The 13,296-nt window shown below is 40.7% G+C and overlaps 1 protein-coding gene across 2 annotated transcripts in view; it reads left to right on the top strand.

The window, feature by feature from the left end:
* DOCK10 (dedicator of cytokinesis 10) overlaps positions 1–13,296 on the top strand; it is a 131,691-nt gene that overhangs the window by 36,325 nt on the left and 82,070 nt on the right. For both annotated transcript variants that reach the window (XM_010014658.1, XM_010014659.1), the window contains exon 3: positions 5,183–5,272. In XM_010014658.1, coding sequence (XP_010012960.1) covers positions 5,183–5,272 — 90 coding nt within the window. The remainder of the gene's footprint in view (positions 1–5,182; positions 5,273–13,296) is intronic.

The raw sequence follows: 13,296 nt of genomic DNA, 5'->3' as shown, positions 1-13,296 counted from the left end.
GCTGAAATATCACCTGTGCACAAAAGTCTGGGTCAGCCATTTGAGTAGAATAAGATCCACATCTGACTGAATTAGGAGGTGCTCAGGCTGGCTCTGAGTGTCATTTAATGTGATAATGCCCCAGGAAATGGTGGACATTACTGTTTAACTCCTAATGATTACAGTTGCTTCAGACTTTGTGACTCAGTGTTGATGCAGCCTCAGTCTGGACATCCTATGAGCAAGAGCCTTTTTGGAATGAAAACCCACCAAAAGAATTAGTTAAGGTAGTGAGCATAAGGGAAAATTCTGCTTTTACTAATGATTTCCCATTTCTGGATCTGTAGTGTTCATCATATGCGTCAGATATGGGTCAATTATCATCATGCCTGGTGTGCTGTCTGGTCTTCTGTTTCAGCCCAGAATTGCTTTCTCTCTCTGAATGTCATTTAAAGAGAATGCAGTTATTCTTACAAGATTGTTGTTGGTCATTTCCAACATCTTATGAGAAGTCTATGGAACAGCAAAGAATTCTTGGGATCCATCAGTCTGAACCTGATAGACTGTGTTCCTGTATTTCCCTGCATTTCAACAGAATAATATAGGGCATATACGTGCAAAGATGCATTCTCTGGTTTTAGTCCAGCTGTGGAAAAGATGCTTCACTTTTTTGGTACTGTGCTTAATAATCCTTAAAAAAAAACCCCACCTGTGTAATTGTATAAATGTGGCTGAATGCCTGAGTTGAACCTGCAATAGAAATGATATTGCATTGCCTAAATTTAGGACAGGTGTAAGATGGCAAAGCTTTTGTGTAATGTAAAACCTATTGAAGTTCAGTCTGACATGCTCCTGGCTCTTCTGGGCTTTTGAAAGCCCACCCAGGTGCCCTCGAAGTATCATAGAGGTCCTAGAAGAGGGGCTGAATCGTACAGTGCTGATACTCTCCATCACTACAGGTATGACTGTTTACAGGATTTTTTTTAGCTCTGAACAAGGCAGAATATCCCTGTTTTTCAGGTCGTGAAACCTCAGCCATCTAGATGTGCAGAGACACAAGTTGTTCATTTGGATACAGAAGTTCACAACAGAAACAGATGAATCTTTAAAGGGAGAGAGTAAAAGTGGGCAGCAGCACTGCCTCTTCACATGAAACAGAGCATGTGTGCCATAGGAACAACTCAAAGTACAGGACTTGGAGCCTCCTTGGAAATAACCCTCTAAATCTGACTTATTTCTAAGATCAAAAGAGTTACAGTGGTGAGATCATGGGTTATTTTCAATAGCACATGACTTGTCTCCCACTTTCCTGTGGTAGGTTGTGTCTGCTCATCCTTAGAGGAGCGGAAATGGAGTCCATTGTTCCCAGGACTAATAAGGGATATGGGTATGCTTGAAGTGCAAGTTCACATCAGCTGGCAGGAGCAGGAAAGCAAGAGGTATCTAGACAGAGGGATGCACTCCAGGTATTTAAGTAGAGAGCTAATGCAGCAAAGCAAATGGTGCGTAGGTAAAGCATAGCCTCTCACACTGAATGTGATTCAGAGAATGTTGGGGCAAAATCTGTTCTTTCAGTGTGCTCTGTGCTTGCTTTTCTTTCCCTTTTCCCCCCTGCACGTACCCCCTCAGTGAGTCTATGGTGGGACAGTCAACAGCAGCCTGTCAGAGCCCCATATAGTGACAGCATTTGCACAGTGGTATTTGTACAGCAAAGTTGCATCTTATCCTGCTTTTTAATTTGATGGACTAACTCATAGTTTTTTGTAATCTTAAATAAATCTGTTTACTTGGATGAAATGGGGCTGAGCAGCTTTTCTTTAGAGAGATTGAATCTAAGCATTAGCATACAGGAACAGTTCTGCCCGTGTGTGGTTAGCTCTCTTAGAAGGTCTGCCTTTTCAGGAAGTAAATATCATAATTTTTGATGCATCTGTCTAAAGACTTAACCACTGGTAATATGCTTTCAGACTAAAAGCTATTAGAACAGATTTAGTGAAAATATTTAAAATGGCTAATGGAGTTTGAACTCCATTCTCAACCACGGAGCTCGCTGTGTCAGTAGGAACTAGACACTGCCTAAAAACATTAGGCCTAATCAATCCTTGATAAGGAGCAATATTAACTTGTGGCTTTCACTGCAGTAAATGAATGTAGCAAGACAGGGTACTTAATTAAATTGCACCTTATAACTAATGGAACACCTGGGGGCAACAGTTTATGCAAATGAGAATGCCACAAATCATCATTGATACAAGATACGTATATAAAATAGATCCAAAATAATTCAGAAGAATTAGGAATTTAAGATTTTAACATGATACCTGCATTGTTTGATTATCACAGTTTGCATGCGCAAATGAGAAGGTAGTTGGCCTCTGATTAGCAGACGATTGCTATGATTGATTGCATATATGTTAGAATTCTAATTATACTTCATTCAAAGCACACTTGTAAATGCTGAATTCTGTAAATAATTTTTTTTTAATGACCCTTTCAGAAACACTTCATCTGTTGTTGAAATTCACTTGTTTTCTGAAGTAAGAAGGTTTTGGTGAATACGTGCGATTTCTGATCAGCCTTTAAGAGCATTTAACTTTGGAAGTAATCAGTTATGAACAGGAAGTGTTTTTGTGGCAAAGCTTCTGCAGCTAAGTGGTTGAACATAACTAATTCTGAGAAGGGAAGTGCTTTGTAGTTTTTAAACCAAGTTTAAATATAACAATACACAAAATTTTCCATGTCCCAATTCTGTGTAAATAAACCTGTGATATTGTTTGGCAAAGTCTGCAAACACAACATGCCCGATATTACCTGATCTCTCCGTTTTGCACAGCGGTGTTTCTATCAACTGCAGCCTTGTTGAGAAGAAAAGAGGGGAGCATACGAGAGGTGCAACAGTGACCTTGAGTTACATGTCCTGTTCAGCTACAGTCTTTTTAACAACTTGTGTAAGGGAAGGGGAGACACAATGAGCCCATTAAAGCAATTGTTATCTGTTTTGGTCAGCATGTTGATACCGGTTGACAAGAGGTCTTCCATTAGATAAAAAAAAATTGACTTAATGTATATCTTAACTAAAAAAAAAAATACTGAAAATTATCTTCTGCATAATACATGGGCCAGATAAGTTTTGTTATGGGCAAATGGAAGAGCTTGTTGGTCTCTCTGCAGCTTAGTCACCAACCCAACAGGGTCAGAGTGAGGTACAGAATGCACTGCATGTCTCTTCTCTTGTGGTCTCCCACTCTGCCTTAGTCTGGAAACAGCAGCTGATCTTCAGAAGTGGTGATACCATGGAAGAACGGTGTGCATGCTTTGTGGCTGCTACTGCTGGCAGAGAACAACTCCATCTGATGGACCTCAGAGCACCCATGGGTTTTTAGCTGTGTTCAGAGGTTAAGTCATCTTGGGATCGCGTAATAAAAGGGACATGAAATGTCACGTATGCGTGAAGTAAAAGTAATGAAGCATCTTTTGGAGACTGTGGGTACTGCTGGGAATTCCCTAAACAACCAAGGGTTCAGACATCTTCACTATTACTAAGTGTAGTCTGAAAATTCATACTTCTCCATCTGCTGTGTCTTTTACTCATAGACTAAATGACTGTGTAAATCTCCAGTGCATGCAGGCTTTGGTGATACAGCTGGGTAGAGACCAGGAACCTACATTTAGGAAACTGCATTTAGTTTTTCAGAATAACAGGGGGGAGTTCACTTTATGATGGCTAAAAGACACCATCATTGTTATTTGTGGGAGCCAAAGAGTTTTAATCATGTTGTATTTTGAGATGTCCAGATGAAACAGAAGAAATTTGGGAAATTCCGTGACATTTACATCTGCTTGACTGGTACATGCTTTTCTTTCATAATTACTTATATGGAAAGTGGTGGTCTGTGTAAGCTGTAAGGAAAATTGCAGCCGGTGATAGCCATGTGGTCAATAATAGTTGCATAGAGTCTGGGTGCTTCAATTTGTAGAGAAAAAGCATCACTTTCTAGTCTGAGACTGGGGACTGGAAGGAGATCCTCCAGGGGCACAGCAGATAATGTAGGCTGCTTCATGGTACTAGTAAGCGGTTGTTCTTCATACTAAACCAGTCATATGTCATTCACACTGCAGAAATTGTGTCCGTTTCTGTAATGGAAGAGAAAATAAGCTTGGGAGATCAGATTCATCTTGGTTTCAGTCCTTTGTTGTCTTGAGTGGTGGAGTTACTCCATTATAACTAAGAGCATAATACGGACTGCTGGGTTTTGATTTCGTTTGTTTTCCCCTCTTTTAGCAGAGAAAATGAGTGGGCCGCATCTGTGGATTGATTTAGTATAACCCAAAGCTTTCTCTTATGTGACTTTTGCAAAGTGGCTGCCTTGCCTGAGATCAGCATGGAGGTCCTGGGTCATACAGAGGAGCACTGCTGGTGGCCCTGGCCTCTCATTGGCCTGGGGGGAACTAAGGGAAGCTTGGCTCCTTGTGGAGACCTTCTGAGATGCACTTCTCTGTGTGGTTTCCTGCTCTGGGGCCCAACAAACCAGCTCAGTGCTTTAAAAAAAAAAAAAAAAAAAAAAAAAAATGCCTAGTTTGTGCAACGTCTGTTGAGTCTGAAAGGAGGTTGCAGAAAGTGACAGGAGCCCCAGGTCAATCCTGCTCTGCTGTCTGCACCCACTGATGGAAATGCCCCATTGAGAAGCTGTTGACTAGTTCCACTTGCTTTCTGACCATTGAGCTGTCCTGTGTCAGTCCTTCTGCAGCATATTTGGAGGACTTGCTGCTATTCTTCCAGAAGAGCCAAAGCTTTTAGTACTGTTTCCACACTCCTTGCTGAAAAGGCATGTGGTGCAGAAGGGAAGTGGTGGAAGCAAGTAACATTGTTGGATTTGGCGTGTGTTTCTGGGAGAGGATGTAAGGAAGACTTGATGACTTTTTTTATCAGAAACCTCAGAGACTGAAGCAAGTTTGTTTGGAACAACTGTGTTCCCAGAGATCTTTTCAAACACTGCTCTTGTTTGTGATTAATGCTTTAGCTGATAGTATTGAATAGCATGTGTGGGCAGGAGCTGGGTTGTAGTTGTTGGTATGCATGTGTATTGGCTGCATGACAAATTGAAAAATGCAAGCCATGATAATAAGTTTCTTAACCTTTTCATGAGACAAAACTGCTGTTCTGCCACTCTGACTTATTTTCTTTTTTTTTGTTTATTGTCAGACAGACACAATTTCACTGGAAATCAGGACACTGTATCCTTCTGTACCTGAAGATGCAGAACAAAAAGCGGAAAATTTATTTGTTAAAGAGGTAAATATCTAGTGTGTGTATCCTTGAATTTTAAATAAACCCAAGGGTTTGGGGGAGGCTTGCTGTGATTAAAATGAGCATCTTTTTTCTTTTAATATCATTTAGGTGATTTGAACCAGGTTTGAATTTTGAGGCCAGAAGGAGGGGGAGAGTTAACAGCATGTCTGCAGGTGCCTATTCTGAGATGTTTGTATCTAGAAAAATTGCTAATGCAATGAATCAGCCTTTCATTCTACTGTTTTCCAGCTGCATTCCCTGTCACTAGTAGTCCACTGATACTGATGCTGGTATTTTTACATGAATGCTCATCACTGGTGATGTGAATATACTTTGCAAATAGCAATACCTGTCCTGAAAAAAGATAACTATCTAACACTGGTTTAGACTGGTAGTTATTACAGGGTATGTATCTGAGCTACCTGTATAGCTGTCTGAGGAGTAGTTTCACTGAAGGATACATAGGGGTTTATATTTATTGTCCGTATTTAGTCTATTCTACCTTCATCGTATAAAGTCAAATGAAGTTCTTCCATGGCAGTTAGACCCCACCAGAAGGGATTAATTGCTCTACCTTTAAAAAAAACCCTATAATTGTATTAGTTCCATCCCTGATCTGAGATTGTAGAAATTTGTTCTTCCTTCTACCTCAGGGATATTTCATGTTGTCGCTGGTTTTATCACTTGGAAGGACATTGGAGGTGCTGGCTGCACCGTTCAAAGAAATTTACTTTAGATGGCTCCCTGAACCTTCCCCGTCTTTCACTATGGATGTAAAGTATAGCTCATCACTTGCATTAACAAAACAGATTTATGAAAACAAACTTTCAGCCAGCTTCTATAAGGGTTTTAATTCCAAGCATTTATAATTAGCCCATAATGTGTGTGTTCTCTGCCTTGTTTGTTTTCCACTGATTGGAGGTTTTCACACCTGACTCTCTGATTTGAATGAGTTATTTCATATGCATTATAACTGCAAGATAATTTTGCAGACAAACACAGGGATTAGGAAAAATAAAATCCAAGATTAGTCAGAAATGTAGCTGTTGAATGGTATGCAACATGACATTTTACAGGCTGGTCTTATTTCTCTCCAGCAGGTCTAGAAAGAGCAATAACAACTTACTGGCAGCTCAAATTGCCTGAACTTTGCCATCTTTCTTAATCTGACAGTAGGGTTAAATATAACATAGCCTGTGGAATTACCTACCTTCCCAGAAGCCTCACTGCTCTTTCAGCACTTTGGGGTCTGCTTTTTATTTTAAGGTTCCACATGTTGCAAGGCCAGCATTGTGCTCTGGCTTTCCAGAGAAAGTAGTGGGTCTAAAAATGGAACATAGTGCACAGAGTCTGGGAATCTTTACATCTGAGTACTCCAAGGGGATGCTAATGACAACCTGGTAAAAGGCATATTGAGCACATCTGTTAGCTTTCTCTGCAATACAAGTGAGCCAAAGGGAGGGGGAGAGAGCAGCAAAGCAGTGGAAAAAACAGTGCTACAGAACTAAGCCTCTGCATGGAATAGTAGCAGCATACAAACCCAGTGTTTCACTTTGCCACAAAGCCAAAAGCTATATATAAAATAAATTAACCTCCAGGAAGAGGATGGTTTCTAATCCAAAATTAAGTAAAGCTGAGCATGGGGTGCTCTTAAGACCTATGACTGTAGTCCATTCCAGCAATTGCACAAATCTGTACTGACCCAGCAGCAGTCTGTTGTGTTCTAGGCTGGTGTTCAGAACTTCTGGATAGCTGTGCAGGAGTGGAGTTCGTGACCTTTGCTTCTTCTTTGGAGCTGTGAAAAAACACTTTACTCAGTGAAGGAATCTTCTTTTTCTTCAAATATGCTGTAGTTTCGTGAACAATGAAGGCGTCTGTTTTCTACCTACTTGACTATCTGTTGACCAACTGGGCTTGTTCTAACCCAGGATCAAATGTCTAATTCCTCATCAGACTACTGGGGAAGCTGTACAAAGGCAATGTACAGCTTCATCTCTGAAGCCGTTTTGGTGTTCCCCATCAGACGTAATGGCTATCTCTGACCTTTAGTGTATAGTACACTATCTCAGTACTTTAGCAAGTTGTGACATAAAGACATGGAGCAAAAGTCAGTTAACTAGAAAGGAAGGGTCTGCTGTTGAAGGTAAAACTAATAGTCTTCATATGGCACAATGTGAGAACATGATACTGAAACTGTTTCAAGAGCTCAGATCCATGATCATCTGTCCCATCCTTCTGGGCATTCGGTGGTTTTCACATGGTCTTGACTATAAGTTACTGCAAGGTCATTTATAAGAGTTGTCAGAAGTCTGTGATAATGTCTTAAAACCCTGTCTCTTCCGTAGTGTTTGTTTCCTACTAGTGACAGTAGGAAGGGTTTACTTCCACCTTTAGCTCTTCCATTGCTGGAGTCTTTCAAGGATCAGTTGGTTTTTTGTTTTATTTTTTGTTTTTTCCCCCCAGCCTTTACCAAAATCTGTATATATGACAGCCTTGGGATTTGATCAGATTCCCTTTGCTCAAGGGGTCATAAAGGGTGTTTACAGGCATGGCAGGATGACTTGATTGCCTGTGCACCTGCACCATCAGCTTATGGATGCAAAAGAGCTGACAAGCTGGATGAAGAAAGATGAGGCTGATGTTGCTGAGGAAAGCTTTCAGTATTGATACCATTTGATGCTGTCCACTTGCAGTGGAAGATCTGTGCTACTTCAGTTCTCTTAATACTGCTTTTAAATTCCTCAGTAAACAAAAACTTTTACTGTTGGCCATGTTTGGATACTACAGTAACGGGTGAGGCAGAAGAATTTACTTTAGGATACCCAACCTTCTTCTTTCTGATGAAACTGTAAAATGAAAATAAAAAAACCCGAAAACTCAGGTGAGTTGAATAAATAAGTATCCCTTTGATAACCAAATATTTTACATTTCATGAGTGATCAGTATCTGAGTCCCTTTTATAATTTTTATCTAATTATTAGGTATATTCAAAAGGCAGTAGTTTCTGAATTGATCGTTCCTATACCTGTAGTCATTTTAGGACTTTTACCTTGTGGATTTTTCCACCTTAGCTTTTCTTAGGCAGGAGTAGCTCAAGTAACTAAATTAGGTTTCAAGAAAGGAGACGTTTCCAGAAACCTATAAAGCCACAATAAAATTGTCTTCAGTGTTTATTTTTCCCAAGTATTCCTGACTTCCTTGAATTCTGTAATGTACTGTGCTGTTTCCTCCCAGATTTTGGATTTTCTCACTTCTCACAGTCTGCTGCATGTATTTATGACAGTCAGCATTGTTCTCATGGTCCATAATTTTGACAAATAGAAACATTCACTCCACCAGAAACAAAATAGAAATCTCCCTTTTAGACAGTGAAAACATTCCTAGTGTTACGTTTCCAAAACCTTTATTCCTGACTACGCAGATCAAATGGCAGTCCTTGGGATTTTTCCCACATTTCATTTGGAAATATAAGGGGGTAGTGCGTTTTGCAAGTCAAAGCTATATTTAGTTTGAGGAACTCTAAGCTATCGAACGGAAACGTACTTAATCCCATACTGATTTGCTTCAAGTCAGTGTTTTCAGAAAGTATGCGTGCATATGCACACACATGCTATTTGGGTGTGAGAATGAAATTTCAGGTATATATGAAAAGAATCCAGAAAGTAAATAAATAGTAGCTGTCAAGTATCCTTTCTTAAATGAGTTTAAGTCAGGTGATACCTCAAAAACTGGTAGGTGGTACTTGGATATGTTTTTTGGGAAGCACGTTTCCAGAAGGGCTGGCCCTGTGCATAAGGAGGGGTGTGCCGGGAGCTGTGCCAGGGCAAAAGGAGGAAGCTTCCCTATTTTATAAAGCATAACTGTGGAAAATAAGCCCAGAGGGGCCTTTGAGAACTGTCTCATCCCTCCCTCCCATGTAGACCAGGTACTTCCTGACCTGTCCTTTTTGCTTCAGGCATCTGATGCGGTGGCAGCGGATGCTACAGGAAGGGCTCTTTTGGAGACCTGCAGGGCCTTGGATCAGCTCGCAAGGGCCATCACTGGTGATCTCATGCATATTTTAGCAAAGGTTGTGGAGCAAACGTTGCATTCTTAAAGTCAAGTGCTACCATCATTCTGCTGTGCCCTTCTTACTGGTTGCTGAGGTAGATTGCCTGCTGTGGTGCGGTTGAGCTGATTTGGGGTTTATTAGTGTTATCAAAGGGCCAACTTGCACAGGTACAAGTCAGGCCTGTGTCCTTCAGAAATCTGCTGATTCTCTTGAGCTGTGTTTGAGCACTCATAACTTTTAAAAGTCATTGTAGAGCCGATTGCTTCTTTCAAATTACAGACACCTAGACAGTTGTCATCTCAGCAACCTGCTGGAAAAAGCCTGGGAACAGAGGCCAATTATTAATGGCATGTGTGACCTGATTGTGTCTTCTGTGTGATATCTGTCATCTGCCATCACATCAAGTAAGGGAGCCTGAGGTAAACCAGGAATGGAGTATCCTAACAGCACTCCGCACATGCAGCATTGCTTAAACCTGTTTAGTGACTCTGTATTTGATGTCAAATTGCGGTGTTTTCACTTATGGAAATGACACTTAAGAAGTGTCTTCATGGTAAGAACCATGAAGAGCTTGCTGGGGATAGAGCTGTAGAGACTGAGCTTTCCTGTACCCCAGTGTTGGCTCCTTTTCATTTGTGGGTATAATTGTAGTTCTTAGAGCAGTAGGGGCCATGCTGGGTTAAAAACACTACATCAGAATGAAATAACAGTGTAAGAATATTGAAATTTCATTTAATGTGTGGTGTAGTTCCATTTTTTATGCTTGAAATTCATATTCCACATGAATCGTGCAGTATTCACCATTCATTTGGGGGTGATTTTTTTATATGCCTACAGGATCTGTAAGTAATTATTAAACATGACTTTTGTTAATCATAACATCAAAAGAGCCACAGCCTCCTGTACAACTACTGAAAGTGGTTGTGTGTCCATACAGTTGATACCTGAGGCTTTTTTATTTAGAGGCTAATCTGCATTGTTGTTGCTTATTTCAAAGTCAGATTAAAATGGGAACTCCTGTTAATAAATGTCACCAAAGAAGTTTTACTATTGCTCATCACAGTGTAGATTTTCCCAACTTCAAAATCTGAGTCCTTCCACTAAAGAACTGTTGTGTCAGGACAGTGACATATGACATATGTAAAAAGATAGTGGGCCTTTTGATAGCAGAAAAGGTAAATTCTCTTTTAAAATATTTAATACTTCAAAATAATAGTCTGGTTTAATATTTTCATTTGTTATATTGCTGTGTCACTGTATGAGTGAACTGTGGTAGTTTGGAAACACCTTCAAGAGCCCCAGAATGAAGGTCCAGACTGCTAGTAGCTAGTCATGACGCTGCCATGCGTCTTGTGGGTGTAAGGTAGCAGGAGGAGGCCTGGGTGGAGGGCTGAATTGGAAGCCAAGGGCGATCACACTACCTTCCACCTTCCCAAATCCCTGCATGCTGCTTTTGGTTGTGGCAGCAGAGGTCACGGGAGGGAGGAGTGGTTGGGAAGGCTTTGTGAGCAATGCCATGCATGTCCCCAGTCATGGGCCAGAGCACTAGTCCATCTCTGCAGCTTCCTCTTAAGTGCTGTGGGAACATCCAGGTCTGGAAGGTCTTCACTTTCTGTTTCCAAGCTATTCCGTGTGCTTACCCTTCCCAGTTCAGTATCTCCTGTATTCCGCCTCAGAAATAGCCTCTCTTCAAGGCTGAGAGGGGAGGCAGGATTGCACTGTGCATGTAGTTTCTCTGCAAGAGGCCCAGTTGTTCCACTCATTACTTTCATTGTATGTGAATCTGTGTTTCCAAAGACCATGTACATAGTGTTACCTTAGAGAGAATATAAGCAGGTAGTTGCTTTCAGATGTTGCAAGGTGTTTGTTTCAGCTGTGTTTCTTTTATTTCCCATTCTCTTTTTCCTTCTCCCTTTCCCCACTCCCCCTAACCCAAGGGTCATTTGCATTGCAGTGTAAATCTTTAAGTGCCTCTCTCACTGGGGTAGCCATCATGCTGTCATCGCCACAATCTAGAGCTAAGACGTTACAGGTCGAAAACGTTCGTAGGATTGTCTTTCTCTCTGAGGAAAACTTGGGCCAGCTGGGCAACAAGAGAAAAGAAGTGACCTGAATGTGATGGGGCCCTGGGGAATGGGCTGTGCAGCCTGCCTGGGCAATAATGCAGTAGGAAAGTTCATGTAGACGTGTGCCAACCCTCCCACGTCCCAAAGCTTCCATTTCTCCATCTGTATTTTTCCTCCCCCACAGTCCACTTGAGCTCAACTACCCCTGCACTGGTGCCTCTGATCTTTGCCAGGAATAGTAGGGTACAGCTCTGGCCCCTTAATGAAATCTCTGCCTCTAGGAAGGTTTTTCTTGTTCCTCAAATCAGGTTCACAGGTAGTTTTTCTCATTGCTAAGATTCAATTTCTAATAATAATTTCCAATTAAGAAAAAATAAAATCTGTAGAAGTCAGTACAGTCAGTAGAAGTATTTGATTTTTAGTTGGGATAGTCTGAAGAGAAAAAAACCAAAGTAAATCTAGTTTACAGTGGATAGCCACAGAAAGCTAGTTCAAGAACAGCGTTAGCTGTTGCTCTGAATTGGCGTGCCTTTTGTGTATTTACTGACTGATACTTGAATGTGCTGCTTATCCCTTTTGATTTTTATTTTTATTAGCTCTTTCTTGGAGGAGCACAATAAACCTTTATAGTTACAAGCTAAAATACTGTGGCCTGCTCTATATGTTACTCACAGCTGGTTTATTTAACACATCAGCCTATAATATTTGCAATAAAAGCCTGCACTGAGAATTCTCTGTGGGCTTTAATTGCATCTGTTAAGTAGAATACTTAGTAATGAAAGTACCACAGGAAAGAAGTGGTCCTTTCTGTAGAAGACTCAGTTTGCCAAGTAGAAGGCGAGTGAAGTGTGAATGGGAGGGTCTGTGCTCATTGTCGCAGCGTTCAATGAATAAGTTTTTCATTGGATTATGTGGAACAGCGTATTTGTTGCTCTTGTAAGAGTATTCTTGTAGCCCAGGTGACTATCAAATAAGTTTAACTAAACCTTAGATCATAAAAATAGAAAAGTGACCAAGTCATTCTATAAAGATTATAAAACAGATTGCTTTTTGACTGTGTTTTTTTTTTCTCTAATCAAAGGCAAAGTGCAAACAATTTTGGAGTGGTGTAGGAACATGGTTGTCAAGGGAAGGCTTTGGACCTGACTCTGCAGACTACAGAGTTAATTATAATGCTGTACTATTATATTCATTCTCAGAGCATATGTGATTATTTTATGTTGTCTATTGAGCACACTTTATTCTGCATCCTGTAAGATAATGAGAGCTTGTGTCAGACCAGAAAGTAGATTCTAGATCCACATGGAATGTGTTTACTGCAGACTATTCAGTTTAGTGTCGGGTGGGAGAGAACTGCCTATGAAAGTGCATCCTCTTTATGGCCGCCTTTTTCATACTCTAAAACAAATAAAACTGTTACAGAAGACTGTGACTACCTAAATTAATGTGTGGGTACATATTCTGCATGTTTTACACAAGGTATAAAAACAGGATTTGTTAAGCCAATGCTGAGTACTTTTAGAAAGCACCACCTTTACGTTTTCAGCCCATCTCATGTTTTGCTCCAGCAGCCTGATAATACTCTCTCTGTCCCTCTGAGGCAGAGACTGCTGTGCAATCAGTGACTCCTTCGGAAGTTTCAGAAGAGGCTGGCGGGGAAGAGAGGGAATACTCCCAGTATGGTCAGAGGAGTACTAACTTTCCCTGTTCCTTTGTTGCCTCTTCTTCCACTTTCTCTGCATAGTTTTGGAGTTCTAAATATCCTTGATCTATCCCTTATTCCATTCTCTTTGCCTCCTGGAGTCTCATCTTTCCCATGCCTTTCTGTGAGACTGTCTTTCCTGTTCCCACTTAAGATTCCTTTCAATGCTACTGCTTCTTTCTTTACTTTAGATCTCTGCCATTTTCCT

The sequence above is a fragment of the Nestor notabilis genome, unplaced genomic scaffold (genome assembly GCF_000696875.1).
Source record: "Nestor notabilis isolate BGI_N333 unplaced genomic scaffold, ASM69687v1 scaffold7635, whole genome shotgun sequence".
Classification (NCBI taxonomy): Eukaryota; Metazoa; Chordata; class Aves; order Psittaciformes; family Psittacidae; genus Nestor; species Nestor notabilis.
The sequence above is the reverse complement of the archived record's forward strand: the minus strand, read 5'-3'. Positions and strand labels throughout refer to the sequence as shown.